General features: G+C 31.7%; 1 protein-coding gene across 2 annotated transcripts; it reads left to right on the top strand.

Annotated features, from left to right (window-relative positions):
- Positions 1 to 14,012: 14,012 nt before the first annotated feature.
- On the top strand, positions 14,013 to 21,720 carry LOC108465105 (transcriptional corepressor LEUNIG_HOMOLOG-like). Of its 2 annotated transcripts, none has more exons than XM_017765420.2 (19): positions 14,013 to 14,246; positions 14,340 to 14,428; positions 14,544 to 14,600; positions 14,725 to 14,822; positions 15,586 to 15,695; positions 15,792 to 16,075; positions 16,170 to 16,224; positions 16,368 to 16,479; positions 17,010 to 17,059; positions 17,144 to 17,413; positions 17,863 to 17,931; positions 18,075 to 18,302; positions 19,352 to 19,493; positions 19,573 to 19,682; positions 19,927 to 20,076; positions 20,357 to 20,512; positions 20,611 to 20,727; positions 20,843 to 21,040; positions 21,246 to 21,720. In XM_017765420.2, the coding sequence occupies exons 3-19, from the start codon at positions 14,569 to 14,571 to the stop codon at positions 21,387 to 21,389; spliced, it is 2,325 nt and encodes a 774-aa protein (XP_017620909.1). In that variant the 5' UTR covers positions 14,013 to 14,246; positions 14,340 to 14,428; positions 14,544 to 14,568; the 3' UTR covers positions 21,390 to 21,720. The 2 variants fall into 2 exon arrangements, with proteins under 2 accessions (XP_017620909.1, XP_017620908.1); XM_017765419.2 differs by having other exon boundaries at positions 17,860 to 17,931.
- The last annotated feature ends 363 nt before the right edge of the window (positions 21,721 to 22,083 follow it).

Below are 22,083 nucleotides of genomic sequence, written 5' to 3'. Positions count from 1 at the left end.
GGCCACAATGTGCAAAGCATTAACTAGTAAAATGCATGCTGTTTTTGTGAGGTATTAAGTGCAAAATTGACCTCAACATGTACATGAATATTCGGCCTTGGGTAGCCTATTGAAGGCCTTAGCTTTTCCTTGATGCTCAAATAAATTGTATTGAATTGCTTGATGTAGTATAAAATGTGCATGACCATTGTGTATTCAAGCTAAAGAGTGGCCATATGACCATTTAAACTCCTTGTCATATTCGCCATAAGCAAGCACAATGAGGTTTTAATAAATTGAATTTGTTTGAATTAGCTCAAGAGCTAAGAGGGCCACAATTGGACAAGGGAAGGAAAAGGTGATCGAATAGCCGAAAAAGCCGTTCGACAACATCCGAGGTAAGTCCTCCGAAGTGACCCAACTTGAATTATGTGAAATAAAGTATGGATGTGTATTGATTATTGATTATGTATGTATGAGCATTTGAATTCTACCGGCTAAGTCCCGGCGAATATGCTTGTGATTATATTTGCGTTTGAGCCTTAGTAACGAAAATGAAATATGTATGTCCAATGATTATTGATGTATGTGTACATGAGAAATTGAATGATATCCGGCTAAGCCCCAAAGACAATTATGCTGGAAATTATATCCGGTTAAGACCGAAGGCAATTGTGCTAGTGGCTATATCCGGCTAAGACCAAGGCATTCGTATGCGAGTTATTCTACCCGGGCTAAGACCAAGGCATTTGTGCATGTGATTATATCCGGTTATATTCGAAGAATCTTGGGCTGGAGGTGAGTGTTGGTTGCTGTAATGAATTCAATTAGTACACTCGAAAAGCCCAAAGGATAAGGTACGTTATATGTGCATTGGAAAGTCGACATGTTTGAGCAACATTCGCTCAATCGACTAATGAATTTCAGTTATTGAATTGATTGATACTTTGTGAAAGTATATAATGATGAAGTGTGAAGTAAGAATGTGTATTAATGAAATGATGCATTTGGCTATGTGAATGTATTGCTGTAATTAGAGCTGATTATATTCCTTGAGACTTACTAAGCATAAAAAATGCTTACCCGTTACTTTGGCTCTCTTTTATAGATTTCGCCGATAGCAATCGGATTCGGGATCAATAAAGTTGAAGTCATCCACACTATCCACGCCTCTATTTTGGTATAAATTTTGGTTGAACTTTGAAATGGCATGTATAGGACTACCCTTGTTGGTTGAATATGTTGTGATGTATATATATACGGCCATGCGAAAATGGCTCGTAAAAGTGAAGTATCGACTTAGACTAATTGTGGTTTGTATGTATATATTTGGTGTCATGATGTGGCTATGGCTTGAAATGGGAATGTTGGTCATATGATCAGCCATTGGCATGGTTAAAATGATCATATATGAACCTATGTATGGCAAGACTAGTTGGTTCATGGAGACTACCAAATAGGTAAGACCTACCTTAAAACAGATGCTGCCAGCTGCAGTGACGTGAATGTGAAAAATCACCAAAATTCGTAGGAATGGAATTAAATAGTGAATAAGCTATGTAAATGAACCTTGATGAGTCTATTTTCATATGGAAGAAACGAAATGGCCATAGGAGTTACATGTTAAGAGATATTAAAGCTATTGTGAGACAGGGCCAGAACGGTTTCTGGGTTCCCTGTCGCAACTTTAAAATTTACTATAAATTATCCAAAAGAATTAGGAGACATACCTTATATGTACAGATTCCATTTTGAGTCTAGTTTCATTAGAAACAAACTGCACCAGCATTAAAGCCCTGTACAGAGAGATATTCAAGTTATACCGCGCGAAGGTCAGAGCAGTCGATCCCTGTAACATGGGTGACTTTAACTAATAAACTGTACCAATTGGCCCAACCAAAAATTCTAGAAATAAATCCATGGATGGATATATGAGTCTAAATTCAGGGAAAATTCACGAAACCAGTTTCCGAGTTTTGAAACTCGAGATATGATTTTTAAGACGACAGTGACGCAGTTTTCCAGCCTGACTGGAAATGTCAAATGGATGGGCAAAACAAGTGAACTTGGCTTGTTAACACCTCGTGTCCGACACCGGCGATGGTCTCGGGTTCAGGGTGTTACAAATTGAATGAAATTGTATGAATTGTGAAAATGGGTGAATATATGTGATTATCAGAATGATATATTGATGAAAGAATTATTAAATTGAGAAAGTGAATGAAATACCCTATTAACTAGTCGGGCTGAGTCGGATATAATTGGCATGCCATAGGATCTGGAAGTGTACGAGATTTTCCGGCTTTACTGATCAGGCACTTTATGTGTCGTATTTCAGGCACCTCGTGTGTCTATCAGGCACCTCGTGTGTCGTTTTAGGCACTTTATGTGTCGTACTTTGATCAGGTACTATGTACCGTTTTAGGTACAATGTGCCGTACTGGTGTGTTTGGGTTGGAATCAGTGTATCCGTCAAAATCCGGGTTTGTTAATAGGGGAAACAAGTGAAAGATAAATCGAATAAATGTGATTGATCAAGCTATTGAAATGAAACGAGAAATTGAATTGAGAATTGAAAATTTATATGAAATTGAAAATATGAACCAAAGGTTCATGAAATGATTGGAGTTCGAATTGATGATATATGATGCCACTTGATGAATTGAAATGTGATTTGAGATATATGAATCGCATGTTTATAGTGAAAGCTATCAGGGATAGTAAGTTGATATGATATAAATGAAATTGATTGTTATTGAAATGAATTAAAATGGAATATGATTGATAAGTGTATAGTTGAATATAGTTTAATGATATTGAATTGTGAATAAATTAAGGAAAGCTATACCAAATAGTAAGTGAAAGAATGGAGTAAATAATAATGGATTTAGTTGAGAATTAAACAATTATGTTATTGTGTTTATTATATGATTTGTATAAAATTTAGATGGTAAGTAGTTGAAATTTATCTATGAATAAATAATTGAATAATTGTAATTGTTATTATGATCTTAAGTATTTGTTATATTATAAATTGTTCGGATTATAGAAATACTACTGAGTATACCATACTCAGCGTACGGTTTGTTTCCGTGCGCAGGTTAAGTAAAGATAGTACGTTGAATCAGCATCCCAGGATGATCCCGAATTCATTAAGGTAAAGTATGTTGAGTATTGATGGTGGCATGTACCCAGGATGTTTAATGAGAGTCATTTAAGTTGTAGAAGTATTGATGAAATGAGTAAATTATGGTTGGCAACGGTATGTAGTATGAATTTTGAAATTTACTAAAAATTCGTAGTGATTCTAAATTAGTCCCGAATTGAATTTACTGTTCATATTGGACCGCAAGGGCACATTAAGGGGACAACATCTTAAAACTAGGATGTGTGTGAATATTTATTTTAATTAATGACTAGAATTGGACTGTACTGACTAGTAATGTCTCGTAACCCTGTTCCGGTGATGGTATAGGGTTAGGGGACGTTACAAATTTAATGGTATCAGAGCTATTCAGGTTTAGCTGATTCTCGGACTAAATCGAGCTCGGAAATGAGGCTAGAGAAACATGCCATAATTTAGTCGAAATTGAGTCGGGATCGGATGCTGATATATTTGTTTGGTACTGTTTTATAGTGAAAATGTTAGACGAAAATATCGATGGTATTGATTATGAAATGTGTACTGGAGACGAATAGTCTCGTGAATTAGATGAAAACCGAATCAACAACACCGGGTATAAACTCAATGGGTAATTAATAACCGAATGATGACCGATGAAATAATAGAAAAAAAATGATACATAATTATTTACAATTATAACGATGTTCTTGATGAGTAGAAGAAATTGTATCTGCTACTGATATCTATCCCTCCTGCTTCTTACTCGGTTCCCAAGTGCTTCAAGGTATAGAGCTTGTCTAAACGGGTAAGTTATCTCTTGTTAATGATCTGTACATGTATATATATATAGTGTGGATGAATTGAGAATTACAGTTGAGAATAATCTTGAAAGAATTGAAATCGGTTAGAGAATATAATCGGGATTGTAAATGAATTGTTCATTCACCGATTAAATGTTAGAAGGGTATGATATTCGTTAAAAGATTTAGGTTATCGATGGTAGAAAAATTGATTATGTTGTGATTATGAAAGGGTTATTTGGAAATTTTACGAGATGAGTTCGAAAGAAATATATATATATCGATCGAGATTTCTTGATCGAAACATCTGAAATTCTTGAAGCTTAAATAGGATCATATAACTGCAACTGTGTATGAAGGGAATTTGTTTGATTAAATAAATATATCAGAGGGTATATTCCGATAGAAACTGTATAATACAAATGGTTTGAAGATGGTTTAAATGAAGACAGAAGCTGAAGAATATAGAATAAGGAATGGAATATGTGTTAGACATGATTCTTCTGATTATTATCTTAGTGATTGCTTGAAGAAAATTGAAAAAGACATTATTCAGAGTTCAAGACCGAGTAATGTAGTTAACAGAGGTAGGTTACCCTGTAATCTCAAAAATACGATTGAAAGCCGAAGTGTGACAAATGACTTCACTGTAAAATCTGGAGAATGAACATCAGCCAGGGTATATGTTAATTGTATATAAGAAGATATTTCTCTACCGGATGTCATTACAGGTACTTTCTTCTTTATCGACACTAATATGATTATTTTAAATTGATCTTGGTTTGACTATTCCTATGATTACATAAGTTCAGTATCTATTAAAGATTTGTTTGTTGGGTTTGCTGAAATTTTTGGATTGAAGCATTAAATTTTTCAGATTAGTATTTATGGGCTGATAAGATCTGCAGGAACTGTTTGATAATGATATACTATTTTCTGATCGATTTGATGTTCTTACTGTTTGATATAATCTCAATAATGGAATGGTTAATTTTGCATGATATGATGGTAAATTATAAGCAAAAGTATATTATACTGCAAGGTTAGAATGATGAAATGTTTTGTTGAATCAGAGAAGATTGAGCTAATTGTCTATTGTGATATTGAAAATGCTAACACAGATATATGCCAGAAAGGGTTCATGGTATTTACCTTATTTATGTATTGAATATTAAAGTATTTAAGTTAAGGTTTAAATCGGTGGCAATAGTGCAAGAGAATTCTAATGTGTTTCGGAAGAGTTGCAGAACTCATCGTTGATTGAAGAAGTTGAATGTGCTATAGATTTTGTAACCGAAATGATAGTGAAAATATATTTGAAATCGAGGTTTTCTAAAACTAGTCGGTTATTACGAAAAGATGTGGAATTGGAATGATCGATAGACGTTAGCAAGGTTCGATTAGTTGAAAGCTCGATTAATCTGAAGCACTAGTTCGGTTACATGTCAAATCGATAAAGAAACTTGTGATTTACATGATAGCAGTGTTTTGATGCAAAAAAAAAAAAAAGTGAAGTAATGGTTTATGTTACGAAATGTTAGAATCACATGGGAAGAATTATTTGATACTTGATTCGGAAGTGGTAGTTATTGTTCTTGCATTAAAAGATCAAGATATGATAATTAATTATCATCTGAAAAAGACAAATGAATGTATGTATATTCAAATTGAAAGCTTTGTTTTGTGTTATGAGCTATGAACATCATTTGTTATCATTTGAAGATGGATCAATTTCGGTAGAGATAAAAAAATTAAACCGACTTCTTTACAGCAGATCTGCGAAGCTCAGAAATGTAGTAATGAGTTATCGGTTAAATGGATATAGTATACAGATGATTTCTGATTAAACATTTCGGATTGGATATGATGGTTGTTTGCTATTTAGAAATAAAAGCTGAACAGAGGGATTCAGAACTTATACAGGAGAATTTGCATGAAATTATAGTAGTACTATATCTATGCATTCTGGAAGAATAAGATGTACAGTGATTTGAAACAGATGTATTGAAGACTGGGAAAAGAAAAGCAATACTTTGAATTTGCATATAAATGTTTATATTAGGTACAGATATCTTTAGAACTGTTACAACCAGTGGTGACATCAGAATGGAAATGGGATAGAATTTTTATGGAAACTAAGTTGGAATTATCTCTATTTTTGAAAAAGAATATGCGGAGCTGTTTGATTCGTGAAATTGAAGAAAAGTGGAAGTAATTCGAGATAGACTGAAAGCAGTTTTGACAAACAGAAATTATCTATAGACTTGAAACGTTGGGATATTGAGTATTTTGTTAGTGATATGGTATTTCTTAGAGACTCACCTTGGAAGAACATTTTGAAGATCGGGTTGAAAGAGAAATTAAGTTCTTGTTCTGTTGGGCTATATGAAGTTGTAGAAAATTCGACCAGGTAAACTATTGTTTGGTTTTGCTTCTGATGTTACAGAAAGTTTATGATAATTTTTCCATGATTTGAAGCTTAGAAAATGATATAGATCAGGTCTGTTACATGTTATATCGACAAAGGATATTGAGATTTGACGCAATCTATTGTATGAGAAATAGCCGGTTGAGATACTAGCCTGAGCGGTAATGTCATAATATTGAGGAAGCAATATGGGAACCGAGAGGAACAGCGAGTTCTTTGTACTTATACCCCCACCTCTCTCAGGTAAATTTCGAGGACGAAATTTATAAAAGGGGGGAAGAAATGTAACGACCCGAATTTTACCGTTACCAAAAAAGTGTATTTTCGGGTCTCCATTTCTGAAAAACGGATTCGTAAATATTTATTAAAAATATTTACGAAGTAAAATGAATGGTTAATTAGAGTTTAATTAAGTGAATTTAATTTAATTAAGAATAATTAAGAAAAAGGACTAAATTGAATAAAAGATGAAAGTTAAATTGTAGATTAAAAGAAAATGAAGAGGACCAAAATGGCAATTATGCCATTTGTCCTAAGTGAATGACATAAACATAAAAATCGAGATTTTATGTGTTAAAATATATATTAAATTATTATTATTAAAAGTAAAGTAAATAAAAAGGAAATAAAGGAAAGAAATAAAATAGCAGGAAACGAAACAGAGAAGAAACAGGGGAGAAAGAAAGAAAGAAAAGAAAAAGGGAAAATAAGGTTTTAAAGGTTCCAAGCTAATTTGGTAAGTCAATTTAGCCCCTTTTCTTATGATTTTTGAGTTTTTTTGGAATCCTAGAGATAAATAGTACTTGTTTTAAGTAGAAATTTTGAAAGTCATTAGATTTCTAAATTTGGTTCATGTTGAATAAAATGATGGAATTGGGGGTTTATTTGATAGAAATTTTGATTGGAATTGAATAAAGGATTGAATCGTAAACTAAGCTATAAGTTTTGAGTTTTAGGGATTAAATGGAAATAAATTCGAAATTATGAAAATATGTTGGAAATTTAATAGTTAAGTATGAGTTTGGACAAAATTTGAATAGAAATAAAGTATGAATTAAGATAGAAAAGTAAGTGAATTTAGTTAGGATTAAATTGAAATTAAAGTAAATCAACATTTTGTACTAAGACTATTTTGGACAGCAGCAGTAGTCTAAGTTTGAAAAATCATCAAAAATTGTAGAAATTGAATTAGAGGATGAATAAAATATGTAATTAAAGATTATTGAGTCTAGTTTCTTATAGAAGAAACAATATAAGCAATTGAATTGTAAATTATGAGATATAATGAATTTTGTGAGACGAGGTCAGAATGAATTCGGGTTCCCCTGTTCTGACTTTGGAAAATCACCAAAAATTGAATAAAAATAATTAGAGACTTAAAGTTATATTTTTAGAATCCTTAATGAGTCTATTTTCAGGAGAAATCAACGAGAATATTATCTGAGTTTTGTACTGTGAGATAATTAATTTTTAGTGAAGAAGGGACGAAACTATCAGACAGCAGAATAGGGGTGAATTTAAAGAATAAACTATACTTAATGGCTAAACCAAAAATTCTAAAAATTTTATTGTAAGAAGATTTGTGAGTCTAGTTTCAGGAAAAATTAGCGGATCTTAATTTAGAATTCTGTAACTCAAGATATGAATTAGTGATGTATTAATGATTATGAATTGTATTAATTTCGTAGTCAATGTGGTACCGGAAATCTCGGCTAAGAACGGACAAGACAAAGTCAACGGGAGTTAGCTCGAAAATTACGGTTTGTATTTCTATAATCCGAACCTAGTTATTAATTGTTATATTTTTTTTATTCACTGCATTTAATAAATGTTGAAGTGACAATTATTGTGTTTATAATGGAAATGGATTAATTTGGTATGTGATGAATTTATATTGATTGAATTAAATTGGATTATATATTATAAATATATATATATATATGTATATATATATATGGGTGTGTGTGTGTGTGTGTGTGTGTGAATGAGATATTATGCAATTATGATAATTGAATTTTGGATAAATATTATGATAAATAATTAAGATGGGAATTATTTGTATTGTGTCTTTATAATTGAAATGAATTGATTTAGTGTGTGATAAGTTTATATTGAATTGATTTATGAATATCTGTTTTATTGAATTTATATTGATTGAAATTATTTTGATTGAATTTATATTGATGGAATTATATAATATATATGATTTATGTAGAAATTTGAATATTGAATGAATGTTATATTGAAAATTATATTGATTGGAAATATGAGGAAATTAATATGAATATATGAGATTGTGATATTTGAATATTTGATATTGAAAAGTGAATTGAATTGTATTGAATTATGAACTAATGTGAATAATTGAAATATATTGTTGAATTGAATGAAATTGTATGAATTGTGAAAATGGGTGAATATATGTGATTATCGAATGGTATATTGATGAAAGAATTATTAAATTGAGAAAGTGAATGAAATACCCTATTAACTAGTCGGGTTGAGTCGGATATAATTGGCATGCCATAGGATCCGGAAGTGTACGAGATTTGCGGCTTCTTGATCGGGCACTTTATGTGTCGTATTTCGGGCACCTCGTGTGTCTATCGGGCACCTCGTGTGTCGTTTTAGGCACTTTATGTGTCGTACTCGATCGGTACTATGTACCGTTTTAGGCACAATGTGCCGTCTTGGTGTGTTTGGGTTGGAATCTGTATCCGTCAAAGTCCGGGTTTGTTAATAGGGAAACAAGTGAAAGATAAATCGAATAAATTTGATTGATCAAGCTATTGAAATGAAACGAGAAATTGAATTGAGAATTGAAAATTTATATGAATTGAAAATATGAACCAAAGGTTCATGAAATGATTGGAGTTCGAATTGATGATATATGATGCCACTTGATGAATTGAAATGTGATTTGAGATATATGAATCGTATGTTTATAGTGAAAGCTATCGGGATAGTAAGTTGATATGATATAAATGAAATTGATTGTTATTGAAATGAATTAAAATGGAATATGATTGATAAGTGTATAGTTGAATATAGTTTAATGATATTGAATTGTGAATAAATTAAGGAAAGCTATACCAAATAGTAAGTGAAAGAATGGAGTAAATAATAATGGATTTAGTTGAGAATTGAACAATTATGTTATTGTGTTTATTATATGATTTGTATAAAATTTATATGGTAAGTAGTTGAAATTTATTTATGAATAAATAATTGAATAATTGTAATTGTTATTATGATCTTAAGTATTTGTTATATTATAAATTGTTCGGATTATAGAAATACTACTGAGTATACCATACTCAATGCGGTTTGTTTCGTTCTTGCAGTTAAGTAAAGATAGTACGTTGAATCAGCATCCCAGGGTGATCCCGAATTCATTAAGGTAAAGTATGTTGAGTATTGGTAGTGGCATGTACCCAGGATGTTTAATGAGAGTCATTTAGGTTGTAGAAGTATTGATGAAATGAGTAAATTATGGTTGGCAATGGTATGTAGTATGAATTTTGAAATTTACTAAAAATTCGTAGTGATTCTAAATTAGTCCCGAATTGAATTTACTGTTCATATTGGACCGCAAGGGCCCATTAAGGGGAAAACATCTTAAAACTAGGATGTGTGTGAATATTTATTTTAATTAATGACCGGAATTGGACTGTACTGACTGGTAATGTCTCGTAACCCTGTTCCGGTGACGGTATAGGGTTAGGGGATGTTACATCCTTAAAATCAATGGTCCAAAAATAATCTATTAGTTTAGACCTATCAATTTGTGCACCGTAATATACAAGATTATCACTAAGATCGTTGTTAATCGATTGAGACCCCTAATGGTCAAACTGGTCAAGCAGAACCAAGCTAGTTTTATTGCAGAGAGGAATATCTCTGACAATATCATCATTACTAAAAAAAGCTAGCTTTATTCTGTTCGGTTTAGCTTCTAAACTTTCTCTACACGATCAAGTCTTCCACTTTATCTTAACTTGGAATTTACGTCCTATTATGAAACATGCTAAACTTCGAAACATCGATTATTGGTGGCTCGATTTTGTCCAAAATAATAGGTGTCCTAACCTTGCTCTCATCATGTTTAATGACATTGCTAAGGCTACCGGAAGGGGGATGAATACAAATATCACCCTTTCTCATGACACGTATTTGTCATATATCTTTAGACAGTTAGGAATTAGCACTCTTGGAGACTCCCCTATCACGTCCAATCAACCCATAAGTCACAGGGCACTTCACCATGCCGACTATCACGATGATGCCAACTTCAGTGAGTGGATTAAGGAAGGTAGTCTGGTTGCTGATGATAACGATGATGAAGGCGCTTTTAAACATGTCCCTTCACCCGAGCATGCTCCTCCACTAGCTTCTTCATCTTATGTCGTTCAACCCTTTTCTGAGGTTACTATTACTCTTTTCGATGCTATCTATTCATTGAACAATGATGCTCGAGGTCTTAGGGAAGATGTTAACTCTCGACTATCGACATTAGAGGCACAAATGATGTCTCTCTTAGCTCACTTCCCTTTAGCTCTTTTAGATTGGATTTAAGTCATTTATTTCACGTTTATAACATTTGCACCTAGATTTGTTTATTTATGCCTATGTCTATATTTTCTTGCACTTTATTGCTTTATTGGTATTTTAAGATACATTATTGTTTTAGTTCTTTACCCATTTACCTTTAAATATCTATTATGATGAACTAACCTCATTTCTCCTTAAGTTTTATTTGTCATTTGATATAACAAAAAAAGGGGAGAAGAAAAGGTAAATTCATTGATTATTCGTTTATGCTAACTTTATGCAAATATGCACATTTTTTGACCAATTTTCCTTAAAGTAAAAGTTAATGTCACATTGTTTGTCAAATTTTATTTTGGCCTTATATTCAAAATGACTTTCATTAAGGGGAGAAAATTATTCAAAAACAAATTTACCAGATGTTTTGTTATATTAAAAGGGGAGGTTGTTAAATCAAGCTTTATTTGATAAAATATTTTGATATAACAAATTGAAGTGTTTTGAATAAAAGTTAAAATTAAACAAAATTGACAAAATGATTTGTTTAAAATTAAAATTTAAGAGATAGAATTTTGAACATCTATTTTACACTCATAGAAATTTTTTTAAACAACTTTAAAATCGAAGTTAAAATGATTTTCACTTAGTAAAAAGACTTTTAACAAATCAAACAATTTTCAAATAAGTCAAAATTGCTCTAAACCAAAAAGTATCGATACCTTTTTGGCCAAGTATTGATATTTTTTGAATTATCGATACCCTCTCTTAAAAATGATACCAAAGTGGCATTATGTTTTCACAAACCCTAATAAGTGTCGATACCTTTTGATTAAGTATTGATAATTTTTGAAATATTAATACCCCTTCTTAAAAGTGATATCAAAATGACATTTTGTTTTTCAAACCCTAATAATTATCAATACCATTTGATTATGTATCAATATTTTCTGAATTATTGATGCCCCTTCTTAAATATGATACTAAAAATAACATTATGTTTCTCACAAAACTTACAAAGTATTGATACAGTATCGATAAAATTGTTTTGGTATCAATAGCAAAGCTCCAACGGTCACTGAATTTAGCATTTATTGCAAAAATTATCAATACCTTTTTATATGGTATTGATACTCGGTGTTGCAGGTGAATTAAATGCTCTGATTTTTATATCCCCAACGACTTTATTAATGACACCAACAGTCAGAACGGTTGGAAATTAATTAGGAGGTATAAATACCAACTTCTAAAGATCCTACAACAAGAAGAAAGCACTTTCAAGCAAAAATATCAATCAAACAACCTTTGAGCTTACTATTTCCATATTATTTTTTCATACACTTATGAGCTTTACTTCTATTCTTTTGCTCAAGTGTATTTCATTGTATTTGAACTTAATTTGCAAACACTTTGATTTTATAAAGATTTTTTTCTTTATTTGTTTATTTGTATTTCCTTCAGAGGGATTGGGGTAGAAATCTTAAGAGAGTTGTAAGGTTAAACATTGTCCTTAAATTTGATCAAAATAATGAATTTGGGAAAATCTTTAGTTGTGAAAAGTTAAGAGTGTAGAGTAGGCAATTGGGGCTGAACCACTCTAAATTATCGTGTTCATCTTACAATTTTCTTTCTAGCTTTCACATTTAAAAAAAAAAAAAGTCAATTTACTCCCCACTTAGCCATTTCGGTTTAATTATTGAGCTAACAAATAATTATAATTGTAATTATTTTATATTATACTACTGATTTTATATATTTTAAAAAGGTAGAGTAATATAAAATACTAATTCTCAATTGTTAAATTTTCTTATTATGACTTCTTAAATAGATATGAGTCATACTATTCGTTAAGATAGATTTGTGTCTAGTTAAACTGTTGCAATAAATATGTATAAAAAGTAATATTTAATTTAATTATAAAATATGTTTATTTTCTTTTGATTTTGATCTAAAATTAATAATTAATAAATTTATACATTATATATTAGATTACCAATTTGTTGATATTATCTTTTAATGTATATAATGTTAATATCACATATTTAATTTTTATTAATTATAAAAATATTTTAATATACTAATTATTATCATATTTAAAATAAAATCATATCTATATTTAAAAATTATATTTATTTAATTAAAATTTAGATTTTTATTATTTTTAATTTATCCAATTATGCTCAATGATTTTATAGAGTATATGATGTTTTTAAGTAGGATGATAAAATTAATTAATTTCACATTATTATAAAATTATATTAATTAATATTACTTTAATCATGATCATATAATAATATTGATAAATTATTATTCGATGCTAATTTAATAATATAATTAACAATAATATCATATAATAATATTGATAAATTATTATTCGATGTTAATTTAATAATATAATTAACAATAATAGATATTCTCTTTAGCTCATAAATTTAAATAGGGTGGTGCTTTTATAGAATTATAGATATATTATAAATTTAGATTATAAATTATACATAAATACTATTATAAAAATATATAAATAGAAAATTGATTTTATATTTTTATTTTAAATAATAAAATAAAATATTTAAATTCATTTTAGCCAAATTTTAATTGAAAATTACACGATCCATTAGCTAATGTTTTAAGTGAAAAATGAAGAAAATGGTTACCATCAAGTTTAGACATGATATTAATACAATTTATGTTTGGCCAAGTTTAACCTAACTCGAAATATGAGCTTTTAATTTTGCCAAAATCGCCTATATTTATAAATAATTAATTCAAACCCATTTTAAGTCCATTCATATTGTTTTTCTTAAAAATATATTTATATTATTTTTAATTTAATATTTAATAATTTTATATATATTTATTAAATTTTTATATTTAGTTATCTTAATATTTTTAATTTTTATATTATAGTAATATTATATATTATTTTTAATTTTATGTATTATAAATTAAATAATATATAAAAATAATATAATATAAAACATTATAAATTGAAAAGTAGACTTAATTAAGTCAATTTAAATATTAAATATTCAAATTTAACCCATATTTTAAACAAATATAATTTTATTTTGTCTAAATTAATTTTTTAATCTAATATTTTATCCAAAATACTCAAAATTTTAGACCCACGTCTCAACTTATTATCCAGCGCATAACTTCTAAGCACCATCTGCTAAGCTTATAGATTCAAACCTCAGGTTTGGCCCACACCAAGCATCCAAATCTCAGCTTCGGATCTTGAGCAAAATGTCCCTATATTTTTTCTTCTGTCGGAAAATTACAATTTTGAGCTAAGAAACCTTTTTTTCCCAATAAAAAAGAACCCTAATTTATTATTTTTTGTTTTTTTTTTCTGGATTGGATTGGAAAGGTCATAACTCTTTTCTACTCCATTAATCTTATCAATTTCAAGATCCTTTAAAGAAACTTATGAAATTTTGGAATTGTTTATTATTGAATGCAGAAACCAATGATTGATCAATAAAGATCGCTTCTTCATGAGCTCAAGAATGGTAATGTAGGCTTTGATCCGTCTGAATCGACCCCTTTAAGGTTAGTTTCGATAAAATATCAGTGTCGTACTTAATTTATAACTTTTATGATAAAATTGAGTATTTAAATTTGCTTTCGATCAATTTTATAGTTTTGTTTTTCTTTTTTTGAACAGTTAACTGAATTTTGTTGCTGAAACGATGGCGCAGAGTAATTGGGAAGCAGATAAGATGTACTCTTATGTTCTTTCAGAAAATTGATTCTAATTTTAGCTTAGTTTTTTTTGGCCAAATTTTTTTAAATTTTTTTTAGCTTAGTTAAGTTCTTTTATTTTTATTTTTATTTTTTGGCTGTAGGCTTGATGTCTATATTTATGATTATTTGGTAAAGAAAAAATTGCATACCACTGCAAAGTCTTTCATGACAGAAGGGAAAGTCGCCCCGGATCCAGTAGGTAAGACTTGGCTTTGACTGAGTATAAATTCATATAGGTTGCATTTGGGAACTTGGATTTCCAGAGATGGATTTGGATTTTAACAATAGTGTAAATTATTTGATAAAAACACTTGTAAATTTAACATTCATGATTAATTTTCAAATTCATGGGTTTTCAGATGTTTATTTAGTTGTGAATTTTAAATGACCATAGATATTTGTCAATTTGAAATTCATATTTTATACCTTTCAAATATCTAATCATATTGAATCTTAACTAATTCTTAAATAATGTATGTATTTGTTCCCACAATTTATATAGCAAATAAAATTCAAATCCAGATTTTCATGTCCTAGCTTTAGTTAATTGATGAAATTGTGTGACTGAAATTCTTTTCCGTGGAAAGGAAATATGGAGTTTATATATATGTATTTTTAGCCTAAGTTACTTGCATTCTTTATTTTACCTTAAAGTACTGCGTTAGACATGTTGGGCGCTTCAAAGTTACGTGGGTATGACACCTAGATTCTGAACTTTACTTTAAAACTCACTGAAAGTGATTTGCACGTGTCAGATATCATATCCAAGTCCGAGTCTAATATTAGGTGGGAGAAAGGTGCTTTATTAATTTTCAAATTAATGATCGGTGATTTTTTCATTGAAATTAACGGTTAAATTTTACTCTAGTTGCTTGGTTATGTTGTAACTAATACAGCTTATTGTTAGTCGAGGGGAATTATTTTGAGTAACTGATTCATTTAGAATCTGTTTATTTATCCAGCAATTGATGCTCCTGGTGGGTTTCTTTTTGAGTGGTGGTCTGTCTTTTGGGACATTTTCATATCTAGAACAAATGACAAGCATTCAGAGGCTGCTGCAGCATACATAGAGGTGGCCTATTAAAACTTTAGCAAGTATTGTTGTTAATTCTTTTCAATAGTGCAATTTATACTGGTTGTTTTCAAACTATTATGGTATTATGAACAGGCACAGCAAATCAAAGCAAAGGAGCAACAACAGCTGCAGATGCAGCAGCTGCAGCTAATGCGTCAAGCACAGTTGCAGCGTAGGGATCCTAATAATCCATCTATGGTTGGTCCTGTAAATGCTATCGGTTCTGAAGGAATGCTTGGACAATCAAATGCTAGTGCTTTGGCAGCAAAAATGTATGAAGAGCGCATGAAACAACCAAATGCAGTGACTTCAGAGACATCCCAACCTCTTCTTGATGCTAGGATGGCCCTCTTAAAGTCAGCTACAAATCATCCCGGGTAAGTATAGTTGTAAATTTTAGATCAGATGTTTTGTTTTAATGTGATGAACTCTTTTCAGGTTTATAACACAGAAAAACTGTCTGTGATGCAGTCAGTTGGTTCAAGGAAACCATGGAGGTGTAACTGCAGCATTGCAGCAAATTCAGGTATGGACACTAGAAATTGCTGTACCTATGCTACTTGGATACATATTTTCTTGCATTTACATCAACACTTTACAACCTCACTGTTATACTGTTTCATTTTAGTTCAACTAGTGACTCTATATATATGCATATACTCCTCACAGGACATTAAAGGTGAAGTGAACTTGGGTGGTACTCAGAGATCTATGCCCATGGATCCTTCCTCAATTTATGGACAGGGAATCATGCAATCGAAACCTGGAATAGGAAATGCAGGTGATTATAACTAATGGTGTTATATTCTGTTTGCACATGTCAATCTATGGAATGCTAATGAGTTTCATTTTCATAGACCAAAGTTCTCATTAAGTATCTTTTACATTTATAGGTTTAGATACCATTATGTCATTTCCAGTCAGCTCAAGAGAAACATGTATCATTTGTTTTATATACACACCATCTTATCTTTCCTCGCATATTCAAGTCATTTTCTTATCTGAACTTGTATAATATGATAACTAAAATTCAATAGAAAAGCCAGCACAAAGAGTGTTTGTTTGTTTGTTACTGCTAATATGCTTAGTGCTGCTGTAACTTAAGATAGTCGGGTGCTTCTCTAGTTTGGCTTGCTGAGTGCGAAATCTGTCACCTACTGACCATAGTGTCTATGATGTTGCTGTTCTATTAGTGTCAAGTTTATTTCTTCTGACAGAAAAGCAACATATCTAACTTTGGCTTTGTGTTTTATTAAGTCAAGACATTTGTGTAGATATTCTTATCCTTTCATGTTACTCTTGTTCTTCAAGGTTTGAATCCTGGAGTTGTTAGCCTTCCGTTGAAGGGCTGGCCATTAACCGTAAGCTCTAAACTGAATTTCTATCCTTAATATTATTTTCCTTATCTAAATGATCGCCTAACTGGCTCTTAACTAATTTTACAGGGAATTGACCAAATTAGGCCAAGTTTAGGTGCACAAGTGCAAAAGCCATTCTTACAGAATGCAAACCAGTTTCAGCTTCTGCCACAGCAGCAACAACAACTCTTAGCACAGGTCCAGACACAAGGAAATCTGGGTAATTCACCTGTATATGGAGATATGGATCCTCAAAGATTTTCTGGATTATCAAGAGGCACCTTAAATACGAAAGAGGGCCAGCCAACAGTGAATGATGGATCTATTGGGTCTCCCATGCAATCGACCTCATCAAAAGTAAGGTTTCTGTTCATTAATCAGTTATATCTGTTGTATTACTTCTTATATCCAAATACGACCTAACAGTTTTCATGTCAAAATACAAAGATAGTGCAAATCCTGCAATCGTGTTAATGGATCAGAAATGCATGCATGTCTTTCAATTTCACATTCAAAGGGAGAAAGAAATTATAATATATACTTGTGTTGTTGTATTGTCATACCGTCTACCTTGCCTTTATTTAACCAAGATAATATGCATGCCATTACACTTCTATATGTGCCTTTGATTCTTAGGCGAATTATTTATATTTATCTGTAAATCTAAGGGGCCAGCTTTATTTTGTGTATGGGATTATAATGATGGTTGTACTAGTTCAGTAGTTATTATCATATTCCCAATTTGTTGAGGATGGCCAATGCTTGTGTTTAGTTTCCACTGAGCACTTTTGTGTTTTTTTCAGCAGATGAGCATGCCACCAATAAGACAATCTTCTTCTCAACAAGATCCATTGCAGTCACCTCAAGTGCAACAAGTTGAGCTTACTTCTGTTTTGTTTCTTGGTTATCACAATGGTTTCTTGTTACCATATGCTGCCAGTTTATCTTCATACAGAGTCATAGGAATTTATGATGATGGACGTCTAAATTTATGACTGTTCCTTCTATGGTGTGTCAGAATAACCGTAAAAGAAAAGGACCATCTTCTGGACCTGCTAATAGCACTGGCACTGGAAACACAGTGGGTCCTTCCCCAAACTCTCAGCCATCAACCCCATCAACTCATACAGCCGGTGAAGGAGCAGCTATGGTGGGAAATATGCAGCATGGCAGTAGCATGTCAAAAAATTTGATGATGTATGGATCTGATGGAACAGCTGGTATTGCATCATCAACCAACCAGCTGGTAAGTAATCCTAATTTATAGCTAACCCGAGGGTGTTTAGCGAATGGTTTGACTCTTCAATATTAACTAACCCTATGCTTTCCTGCATTCGTGCAGCTTGCATAAAATTTTTGGTTACTAAATTGGTATCATTACTTAGTATTGTCATATGCATGGGCAAACAGTCATTTGCTCTATAGAAAGCATGTGAAGTTCTAAATCTGATAGTCCCCAACTGATTATGTGTATTCTTCTCAATCTACCTGGCATGACTATTTTCTTCTACTTGTTGGTATTAGAGTTATTACATATGCTCCAAATAAATTGCTCACCATCAACTTGTTCCAAAAATGATCAATAAGTAATAAACAAATGCTTATTCTATGGTTTGGAGAACATAAGCTCAAACATCTTGTATTTTCCGCCATTGAAAACTTAGATCTAGAATGGCCATCTCATCACATTTCATGCACTAGGACTGCAATTGTTGGTGGTAATGTTAGTCACTAATAAGTCTAGTGCATATCCTTGCTTAATGTCTTGAGAGTGATGAATGTTAAAGCACTGCTTCTATATCTTGGCTAAATATTGATTCCATAGCTTTGCAAGGGATGGAGGCCATTATCCCTTTGCATCAACACTGTGTTCTACTCTTGGACTCTGGTACAGGCAGCTTTGTTTTATTTCCTAGGTCAATAATGTGATGTCTTAAGGGTTTGTTGGATGCTATGAAATATCCTTGTACATCTTTCGAAAAACATGGCAAGATTGAGCATACATGAAATCGACTTTCATTAGCATTTTGTTTCCCAATCCCTAATTGCTTTTTACTTCTTTCCCTTTCTTACTACTTGTTAGTTGAATTTGACCCAATAATCACATCAAGTAAATAAACCTGAAATAGCCCCACTTTTGCACTACTATTCTTCCATACTTGTAATTGTTCTTGGTCTTCCTTGCCTTTTCTCTTTATTCGCTGCATTTAGTGTGAGAGTTGAAACATATATGTTAAGTGTAGCCTCGGATAAGTCATTTCAAAAGCCTGTTTATGATGTAACTCCTAATTGCAGGAAGACATGGAACATTTTGGAGATGTTGGCTCCTTGGATGATAATGTGGAATCTTTTCTCTCACATGACGATGGAGATGGAGGGAATTTGTTTGGCACCCTCAAACGGAACCCATCAGAGCACACTACTGAGACTTCAAAGAGTAATATAAGATCGTCGTTGTTATAGCATGCTAAATCTTCCAGTTGACCTCAGCAATGAACCTCTTATCTGCATGTCAGGTTTTGGCTTCAATGAAGTTGGGTCAATACGTAAAAGCAATGGCAAAGTCACCTGCTGCCATTTCTCTTCAGATGGAAAGCTATTAGCCAGTGCTGGGCATGACAAGAAGGTATAATTTTATGTATCATACAAGGAATTTTCTTTATGCAGCTCATGCCAGATAAGTTTTCAAATTATTGATTATGGTTTATTGAATGTTTACTTTTCATAAATGATGCGGTCATCTAATGTCGTACTTCTGTACCTTGGGTCCTCAGTAGAACAGTTGCAAAATTTTTTACTATCGATAAAAAATGGACTTAAATGAAAGTATGGAATAATGATGTGCTTGCTTGTCGATTTCCTGTCAGTAGGCTGTTCTTTGGAACATGGAAATTCTGAAGACTGATTGCACGACTGAGGAACACACTCATATTATAACTGATATTCGCTTCAGACCAAATTCCACTCAGCTAGCAACATCTTCTTTTGATACAACTGTCCGCATTTGGGATGCTGCACAAGTATAACTTCTTGGTCTTTCCTTTTTTTTATTTGTGTAATTCTCTCTTATTGGCCCAGTTTGCATGTTTCTATTTTATCGGTCTTCAGGTTTTTACATAGACTGACACTTTGCCATCGTTGTCTATGCTGAATTAATGCTCACACCATTAAACGTGACACTATTTCCAGAAAGACAATAAGCAAACTTCTTATCATTATAAAAAAGATTTAGGATTCTACTTTGTTGAAACTTTGATGAATACGGTTCACATTCCATGTACTTATATTAATTGTTTGCAGCCAAGTTATTCCATCTGGAAATATACCGGGCATACGGCACAAGTTATGTCCCTTGATTTCCACCCTAAGAAGAATGAACTTTTCTGCTCTTGTGATGGCAACAGTGAGATTCGCTTCTGGAACATCAATCAGTATTCCTGCACTCGTATCTCCAAGGCTAGCCTTTTAAACCCTTTAAGCTTTTGTCCATTTTAAGTACTGCATGTTCCTTTGGTCACAATGTTCATATAAATTACTTTCACTAATTGAAGCAGGGAGGCAGCACTAACGTCCGATTTCAACCAAGAACAGGACAATTCCTAGCTGCAGCAGCCGATAATGTTGTCTCTATCTTTGATATAGAGACTGACCGAAGAACACAGTTATTGCAGGTAGAAATATAAATTTGTTAACTTTTGGGAAGGAGAATTTACCTCGTTGATCAGTTTTGGTTAATCAATTTTTGTAATCTACGGTTTTACCTGGAGTTATCTTTTTGACACTCAGGGGCACAATACGGAGGTACACTCTCTCTGTTGGGATGCAAATGGAGACTTTTTGGCTTCTGTCAGCCAAGAGTCTGTCCGACTGTGGTCATTGTCCTCTGGAGAGTGCATTAATGAGCTTAGTTCCAGTGGAAACAAGTTTCATTCCTGTGTTTTTCATCCCAATTTTCCTGCTCTCTTGGTTATTGGTGGTTATCAGGTGTCATTTCCTATTCTTTAGTTGCTATATAGTTGTTAAAGGTTGACTCAATACTGTTGATGGTTTGATGTCTATTCAGGTTACTAATTTATAGATGGCTATTCATTTTGGAGTATGGTCCGGAATAATTTTTACCTGTTTTCTATGATGTATTCATCGTCACTAATTTTTGTTTTCGGTTTTCTATCCTGTTTAAACATATCAGTCGTTGGAGCTTTGGAACACGGCTGAGAACAAGTGTCTGACGATTTCAGCTCATGACTGTGTGATATCGGCCCTGGCACAGTCGCAAGTAACAGGGATGGTTGCCTCTGCCAGTTACGACAAATCGGTTAAAATCTGGAAATAGTTGCGATCACTTTTTTAAGGCAAATCCAGTCCTCCAGTAACGAGTCTTACCATTTTCTTTAATTCTCAACAGCATCGATTTTGTGTTTCCGTTGATCAACAGTGGTGGCTTGCCGGCTTTGAAACGTTGGTTTGTCAGGGTACTATATTTTACTAAATTTATTGAATGACAGTTGATATTGTTTCAGGTTTTAGACGTTTTTGTATGTTCATTTATTTAGCCAGTAGAGCGAGCTTACTATCAAGAAAATAAATTACCCAAGGTGTGAGTTAATTTAACAAATAAAAGAAAGAATATATATTTATATTTGAAGTGGACTTTACCATAAAAAGTATTCCTGTCGTGTTATCATTTATTAGTGTTAAGACTTATTTAATGTGTTATATATATTTAAATCAACTTTGATATATTAATAATTCATGTAGTTTTTTATTGAGGAGTTTGATTGTATATTATTCACTTTACTAAAAAATTAATAAATTAAATTTTGTACAGCGATTTGGTCATTTTATTAAAAGATGCCATATCTATTGTTAAATGACCCTTGATAGAGCAATCAAACAATAAGTTGAAAAATATTTTAAAAATAAAAATCTAAAATAAGCAATTATTTTTATAATCATTTGAAAGCTACTGTTATAAAATGCGTAAAAGAATATATAAAAAACATTAAGAATAATGACAAATTAACAAA

This window comes from Gossypium arboreum, chromosome 3 (genome assembly GCF_025698485.1).
Source record: "Gossypium arboreum isolate Shixiya-1 chromosome 3, ASM2569848v2, whole genome shotgun sequence".
Lineage (NCBI taxonomy): Eukaryota > Viridiplantae > Streptophyta > Magnoliopsida > Malvales > Malvaceae > Gossypium > Gossypium arboreum.
The sequence above is the reverse complement of the archived record's forward strand: the minus strand, read 5'-3'. Positions and strand labels throughout refer to the sequence as shown.

Excerpts from the sequence above, each read along its gene's own strand:
- LOC108465105 (XM_017765419.2), top strand. The coding sequence starts at position 14,569 with ATGGCGCAGAGTAATTGGGAAGCAGATAAGAT. Across the intron at positions 17,414-17,859 it reads TGCAATCGACCTCATCAAAA|CAGATGAGCATGCCACCAAT; the intron begins GTAAGGTTTCTG and ends TGTTTTTTTCAG. Across the intron at positions 18,303-19,351 it reads CATCATCAACCAACCAGCTG|GAAGACATGGAACATTTTGG; the intron begins GTAAGTAATCCT and ends TCCTAATTGCAG.